An 8,389-nucleotide genomic window follows, 5' to 3' on the forward strand; every position below is an offset into this window, starting at 1 on the left:
TTATTTTTATGTATGTTGCATTTCTGTTAACATATATGTACAGTGTTTTTTCATACCTTTTCATTTTAAATAATATGAAAAAAAGTTTAGTTATGAAGAAAAGGTATACTTATGCAAGTTTCTGTATCTGTCCTTTATTAGTTAGTTAATTTATGTGTTTATGAGACAGAGGTTTGCTCTTGTCATCTAGGCTGAAGTGCAGTGCTGCAATCTCGGCTTATCACAACCTCCACCTCCTGGGGTCAACCGATTCTCCTGCCTAAGCCTCTTGAGTAGCTGGGATTACAGGCATGCGCCACCACACCCAGCTAATTTTGTATTTTCTTTTTTTTTTTTTTTTTTTTGAGACGGAGTCTCGCTCTGTCGCCCAGGCTGGGGTGCTGTGGCCGGATCTCAGCTCACTGCAAGCTCCGCCTCCCGGGTTTACGCCATCCTCCTGCCTGAGCCTCCGGAGTAGCTGGGACTACAGACGCCCACCACCTCGCCCGGCTAGTTTTTTGTATTTTTTAGTAGAGACGGGGTTTCACCGTGTTAGCCAGGATGGTCTCGATCTTCTGACCTCATGATCCACCCGTCTCGGCCTCCCAAAGTGCTAGGATTACAGGCTTGAGCCACCGCGCCCGGCAATTTTGTATTTTCAGTAGAGACAGGGTTTCTCCTTGTTGACCAGGCTGGTCTTGAACTTTTGACCCCAGGTGATCTGCCTGACTTGTCCTCCCAAAGTGCTGGGATTATAGGTGTGAACCACCACACCCGGCCTACCTGTTTTTTTATTTACCTTTACTGGAGAGCTTTATATATGTTTGTGGGTTGGAGTTACTCTTTAGCTTTCTGTCATTTATTTTTTTTTTTTCATTGAGACACAGTCTCAGTCTGTCACTCAGGCTAAAGTGTAGTGCTGTGATCTTGGGTCACTGCAACCTCCACTTCCCAGGTTCAAGCGATTCTCCTGCCTCAGCCTCCCAAGTAGCTGGGACTATAGGGGAGTGCGAACATTCCAGGCTAATTTTTGTATTTTTTTTTAGCAGAGATGGGGTTTCACCTTGTTAGCTGGGATGGTCTTGATCTCCTGACCTCATGAATCTCGCACCTCACCCTCCCAAAATGCTGGGATTACCATGCCCTACCTGTCTCAAGGTTTTTAAAACATGTTAGTGCTATTAGATGGCTTCAAGTATTGCAAGATTTATAGAACAGACCCTAAACTTACTTTGTTTAATAAGATTTGTCAGCCTTCGGTGATGTTGATGAGATGCTCCTGTTCCTGTCTCTGTCATTTCAATGTCCTGTTAGGAATAGCTTAGACTGGCTGGCCACGGTGGCTCACGCCTCTAATCCTAGCACTTTGGAAGACCAAGGTGGGGAGATTGCTTGAGGTCAGGAGTTTGAGACCAGACTGGCCAACATGGTGAAACCTCGAATGTACTAAATGCCAAAAATGGGCCAGGCACACTGGCTCACACCTAAAATCCCAGCACTTTGGGAGGCTGAGACGGGTTGATCACTTGAGGTCAGTAGTTCGAGACAAGCCTGGCCAATATGGTGAAACCCCATCTCTACTAAAACTACAAAAATCAGCTGTGCATGGTGACATGCACCTATAATCCCAGCTACTTGGGAGACTGAGGCAGGAGAATCACCTCAACCTGTGAGGTGGATGTTGCTGTGAGCCGAGATCATGCCACTGCACTCCAGCCCGAGCGACAGCGTGAGACTCTGGGCTGAGGAGGGAGAATCACTTGAGGTAGGAGAATCATGCCACTTACACTCCAGCCTGGGTGACAGAGAAACTCGAACTGAAAAACAATGAAAAAGGAAGTAGCTTAAACTGGGAGGCTTAAGACAGAGACTTTTATTTCTCATGAATTTGGAAAGTGGGAAATCCAAGAGTGAGGTGCCAGCCACATTGGTTCCTGGTGAGAGCCTTCTTCATGGTTTAGCCCAGCCATCTTCCTCCTGTGTTTTAATATGGTGGAAAGAGGAACAGGCAATAGCTCTTTAATGTCTCTTTATAAATGCGCTGGTCCTATTCACGAGTAATCAACACCCATGACTCAGTCCTCTCAAGGTCTGCATCTGCAGGAACATCCTATTAGAGAATACCAAAGCTACCGAAGCTTATTTGACAAGTAGTTATTTATCTTATTTTATTTTTTTGAGATGGAATCTCATCTTGTTGCCTAGGCTAGAGTGCAGTGGCACGATCTTGACTCACTGCAACCTCAGCCTCCCGGGTTCAAATGATTCCTGCCTCAGACTCCCAAACAGCTGGGATTACAGGCACCTGCCACCACACCCAGCTAATTTTTTTTTTTTTTTTTTGTATTTTTAGTAGAGATGGGGTTTCACCATTTGTTCCAGGCTGGTCTTGAACGTATGATCTCATGATCCACCTGACTCAGCCTATCAAAGTGCTAGGATTACAGGTATGTGCCACCGTGGCCGGCTGTTAGTTCTTATTCCTTATAATGCTGTGTATTTTCTTCACTTCATACTTCAGAAGGTAGTAATCTTAACACGTATTTTAGTTCTTATGTTGTGTACTGGTGGTAACTACAAGTTTTGGCTTTTTTCTTAAGAGGGAATTGTTTAGAATTCTGCAGGCAGTATAAATCGACTTATTTTCTTTCTTGTTTTATCATGGGTTGCAATATTTTATTGATTTCTATGAATTTTTGGTGTGTGGTATGCAATATAACTGACACATTCTCTTCATTAATGTCACAAAGTGCCGCTGGGCACAGTGGCTTATGTCTGTAATCCCTAGGACTTTGGGAGGCCAAGATGTGTGGATCACCTGAGGTCAGGAGTTCGAGACTAGCCTGGCCAACATGGTGAAACCCCATCTCTGTTAAAAGTACAAAAATTAGCTGGGCATAGTGGCGCATGCCTGTAATCCCAGGTGCTTGGGAGGCTGAGGCAAGAGACTTGCTTGAACTCAGGAGGCGGAGGTTGCAGTGAACCAAGATTATGCCATTGCACTCCAGCCTGGGTGACAGAGTGAGACTCCATATCAAAAAAATAAAAATACAAAAATGTTTTTAAAAAAGTCACAATGTGCCTGTTCCACATGGATATAGGTAATTTTGTAACAGTTATTCAGAAAGATATGGTATTAAAATTTTCTTTCTTTTTTTTTTTTTGAAACAGAGTCTCACTCTGTCGCTCAAGGTGGAGTGCAGTGGTGCGATCTCAGCTCACCACAATCTTTGCCTCTCGAGTTCAAGTGATTTTCCTGCCTCATCCTTTCAACTAGCTGGGATTACAGCTACCCATGACCACGCCCGGTTACATTTTGTATTTTTAGTAGCCACGTTGGCCAGGCTGGTCGAACTCCTAACCTGAGGTGATCTGCCTGCCTCGGCCTCCCAGAGTACTGGGATTACAGGTGCGAGCCACCACCCCCTGCCTTTTTTTATTTTCTGAGACGGAGTCTTACTTTGTCACCCAGGCTGGAGTGCTGTGGTGTGATGTTGGCTCACTGCAATCTTTGCATCTTGGTTTAAATTGATTCTTGTGCCTCAGCCTCCCGAGTAGCTGGGATGACAGGGTGGGCCACCACACCTGGCTAATTTTTGTAATCTTGTCAGTGCTATGATTGTTTGATAATACAGAATTTCCATTGATTTTGATTATCCTTACAAGAGCTTGTTGTGGATTATTTACCAAAATAGTACATTGTCTGGTTTTTTAGCATTTATTTGTATATACTAAATATACTATATATATGAAGAATATATATTTTTGTCTTCATTGATGTGACAGTGATATGTTTTTTGCGCAGTGTGATACACTTTAGGGTCACAGTGGAAAAACACTCCTTACTTTAGGCTTACACATGTTTGTGCCCTGTCAGTGTTTTGACATGATATTGGAAATAGGCTTCTATAAAAATGATGTGAAGTACATGTAATCGGTCTTTATTTATTAAAGAATCTACTTGTTTTGTGTTCCTAAATTTTGAAGCTCATGTTTGGGAAGTTTAAGTATTTTTTTGTGTGTGATATTTACACATTTCAGTATTATATACCATCTGTACTTAATTGGAAACCTATTGGTGTTTATATTTTGTAGATATCTCTTCCAAATGCATCATGAATACATTGTCGTCAACAGGGCAAGGCAATACAGAGGTGTTCCACACAGGGACATTACAAAGACAAGCAAGTTATCACATTGGAGCATTGTGCTCCCAGGAAATTGAGAAAAACATTCATGACTTTGTGTTTCAGTGGCGAGAAGATGAAACAAATGACCATGAAGCACCCGTGACAGAAATCAAAAAGTTGACAGGTAGTACAGACCGATATGATCAAAGGCTTGGTGGAAACAAGCCTATTAAAGATCAGCTTGGATCAAGCTTTCATTTGCATCTGCGAAGACATAGGAGAATTCATACTGGAGAGAAACCTTACAAATGTAAGGTTTGTGACAAGACTTTTAAGCATGATTCACACCTGGCACAACATACTAGAATTCATAGGGGAGACAAACATTACACATGTAATGAATGTGGCAAGGTTTTTGATCAAAAAGCAACCCTTGCATGTCACCATAGAAGTCATACTGGAGAGAAACCTTACAGGTGTAATGAGTGTGGCAAGACCTTCAGTCAGACGTCACACCTTGTATACCATCATAGACTGCACACTGGAGAGAAACCTTACAAGTGTAATGAGTGTGGCAAGACCTTTGCTCGAAATTCAGTCCTTGTGATTCATAAGGCAGTTCATACTGCAGAGAAACCTTATAAGTGTAATGAATGTGGTAAGGTTTTTAAGCAACGAGCAACACTTGCAGGACATCGTAGAGTTCATACTGGAGAGAAACCTTACAGATGTGAAGAATGTGACAAACTTTTCAGTCGCAAATCACATCTTGAAAGACATAGGAGGATTCATACTGGAGAGAAACCATACAAATGTAAGGTTTGTGACAAGGCTTTCCGGAGTGATTCACGCCTTGCAGAACATCAGAGAGTTCATACTGGAGAGAGACCTTACACGTGTAATGAATGTGGGAAGGTTTTTAGTACAAAAGCATACCTTGCATGTCATCAAAAACTTCATACTGGAGAGAAACTTTACAAATGTGAAGAGTGTGACAAAGTTTACATTCGCAAATCACACCTTGAAAGACATAGGAGGATTCATACTGGAGAGAAACCTCACAAGTGTGATGAGTGTGGCAAAGCCTTTAATTCACCCTCACACCTCATTAGGCATCAGAGAATCCATACTGGACAGAAATCTTACAAATGTCGTCAGTGTGGCAAGATCTTCAGTCTGAGGTCACTCCTTGCAGAACATCAGAAAATTCCTTTTGGAGACAGTTGTTTCAAATGCAATGAGTACAGCAAACCGTCAAGCATTAATTGACATTAGAGTCAAATCAGCCTTGACCTGAGTTTGAGTTGACTTAACATTGAGTTCAAGCATTAATTGACCTTAAACTGTTTATGTTAAGAGAATTGGGCCGGGCACAGTGGCTCACACCTGTAATCCCAGCACTTTGAGAGACCAAGACAGGTAGGTCACTTGAGGTCATGAATTTGAGACCAGCCTGGCCAACAGACAGGAGGCATTTTTCCCAGCCTGTATGTTCTTTTATTTATTCTTTTAAGATGGAGTCTTGCTCTGTTGCCCATGTTGGAGTACAGTGATGTGATCTCGGCTCACTGCAACCTCCACCTCCCAGGTTCATGCGATTCTTCTGCCTCAGTCTCCCAAGTAGCTGGGACTACAGGCTCCCGCCACCATGCCTGGGTAGTTTTTTGTATTTTTAGTAGAGACGGGGTTTCACTGTGTTAGCTAGGATGGTCTCGATCTTCTGACCTTATGATCTGCCCGCCTCCAAGTACCAAAGTGCTGAGATTACAGGTGTGAGCCCCTGTGCCTAGCCTGTTTTTTGTTTCTTTAACAAAAATTTATAGAAATTTCTCTGAGTATTGTGTTGAATCTAAATCACATTCGGTTATATAATCATGTAGCAATATTATTCCATTCAATATGGCTTGTATCTCTATACATGTTTTTAGTCATTTTGATCAATGTAGATTTCAAGGTAGAAATTTCTCACCTTTTTATGTTTATTCCTAAGTATTTCTTACTTTAAGTTCTTTAGCAATTGAAAGTGTTTTTAAATTTTCTTTTAAAATTGTTTATTGTTAATGTATGGAGATTTAACTAGTTTTTGCTGCTATTATTCTGTTCTGCAAATCCAATGCATATGTTTATTAGTTCCAGTTGCATTTTGGTTGACTCTGTGATTTTCTACACAGAAGATCATGTCATCTACAAACTATTATAATTTTACTTCTTTCTTTCTGATTTGGATGAGTTTGATTTCTTTTGCTATTTCGTGGCTCTGACTAGGACAGCCAGTATTGATTGAATAGAAGGGGTGAGAGCATTCTTGCATCATGTGAGATCCTACAGGAAGAGCATTCCATTTTCCCTGATTGGTTATTTCCACTGTGGTTGTTTCATGCATGGTCTTTCTATTGTTGAGGTAAATGTCCTTCTGTATCTATTTTGTTTAGGATTTCCATGATGACTGGATGTTGAATTTTGTGAAATGCTTTTTCTCCATGTATTGAGATGATGTGGTTTTCATCTTTCATTCTGTTCAAGTGGTATATCACATTGATTTGCTTGAATATGTTGAACCATCCTTGCATCTCAGAAATAAGTGGCACTTGAATATCTACAATCCTTTTTATATCCTCTTGAATACAGTTTGCTAGTACCAGGGGTCTTCAGGAAGTTCATGGAAAAATACACATTATGAGAAAATTGTGCATGATGTCACATTTTTTGCACCAAAATAAACTGGTACAAATCTGTTATAACATGTCTGAACAGGCTCTAGTTTGAGGAACTCACATGGGTAACACATGAGTTTGAAAAGAGACTCATTCAAAGCAATGTGAATTCTGCTAAAGTTGAAACAAGAAATATCAAATTTATGATGAAACCAGATGCAGTGGCTCAGGCCTGTAATACCAGCACTTTGAGAGGCTGAGACAGGTGGGTCACATGAGCCCCCGGTACTCAAGACCAGCCTGGACAGAATGGTGAAACCCCCTTCTCTACAAAAAATACATAAATTAGCTGGGCATGGTGGCACATGCCTGCTGGTTCAGCTTCTGTGGAGACTGCAGTGGGAGGATGGCTTGAGCCTGGGAGGTTGAGGCTGCAGGGAGCTATGATCATGCCACTGTACTCCAACGTGGGTGACAGAGACGACAGATAGTGTATCAAAAAATGAATTTGGTAAAGTTTGAGTAGAGGGACAATGAAATCATTGATGCTTTATGAAAAGATTATGGGGACGATGCCCGAAAGAAATTACCGGTTTGTAAATGGATAAGTCTTTTTAAGTTGGGAAAAGACAGTGTTGAAAGTGATGCACAGGCTGGGCGCGGTGGCTCACACCTGTAATCCCAGCACTTTGGGAGGCCGAGGCAGGCTGATCATGAGGTCAGGAGATCGAGACCGTCCTGGCTAACACGGTGAAACCCTGTCTCCACTGAAAATACAAAAAATTAGCCAGGCATGGTGGTGGGCTCCTATAGTCCCAGCTACTCAGGAGGCTGAGGTAGGAGAATGGCGTGAGAAGGAGCTTCCACCTTCTCCTTCTCCCAGCTTCCATCTGGGAGGTGGAGCTTGCAGTGAGTCGAGATTGTGCCACTGCACTCCAGCCTAGGCGACACAGCAAGACTCCATCTAAAAAAAAAAAAAAAAAGAAAAAGAAAGTGATGTACAGAGTGGCAGACAGACCATCCACATCAGTGTTGTAGGTACAACTGTCAAAAGAGGACACTGGAGAAGAGCCAAGGTGGGTGTATAAGGAATTGCACATGAGATGGCACACATATTTATGCTGTCAGAGGATCCAATCACGTTACCATATCAAGCTGAAAATGTCACCACTCTCTGCAGAGTTGGACGTGTTTTATTGAGAATGATTTTTTTCTCTCTGGATCTGTTATGAACACCTTGGTTGACTGGGTTCAGTAATAAATATGTGAGACTTTTCATTTTAAAAAAGTCACATTACTTAATTCTGTAGAGTATTTTAAATTCTTTTTTTTTTTTTTTTTTTTTTGAGATGGACTCTTCTGAAAATTTTCTCATCTTCTCTAACCCGGTTCATGACAGACCCTCGGACTTTACTGTTCTGGAAAATCTATATAAAACAGTATCAGTGTGTCAAAGCATTATGGCTGTCACAAGCTTGTGAAAGGAAAATCAAAATTAAGCCAAAGAGAAAAGTCAGTCTGGGAACCGCGTCAGGCAAACCTGCCTTCCATTTTATTCCTAAACGAGATAGCTACAAATATTTATTTTATTTATTTTTTATTTTTTTATTTTTATTTTTATTTTTT

The 8,389-nt window shown here is 41.5% G+C and overlaps 1 protein-coding gene across 1 annotated transcript in view; it reads left to right on the plus strand.

The window, feature by feature from the left end:
* LOC105539797 (zinc finger protein 320) overlaps positions 1-5,699 on the plus strand; it is a 48,479-nt gene extending 42,780 nt beyond the window's left edge. The window contains exon 4 of the mRNA XM_011980232.1: positions 4,075-5,699. Within this exon, the coding sequence (XP_011835622.1) occupies positions 4,075-5,378 (1,304 nt within the window). The 3' untranslated portion in view covers positions 5,379-5,699. The remainder of the gene's footprint in view (positions 1-4,074) is intronic.
* Positions 5,700-8,389: the final 2,690 nt, after the last annotated feature.

The sequence above is a fragment of the Mandrillus leucophaeus genome, unplaced genomic scaffold (assembly GCF_000951045.1).
Source record: "Mandrillus leucophaeus isolate KB7577 unplaced genomic scaffold, Mleu.le_1.0 Scaffold104, whole genome shotgun sequence".
In the NCBI taxonomy this organism is placed as follows: Eukaryota; Metazoa; Chordata; class Mammalia; order Primates; family Cercopithecidae; genus Mandrillus; species Mandrillus leucophaeus.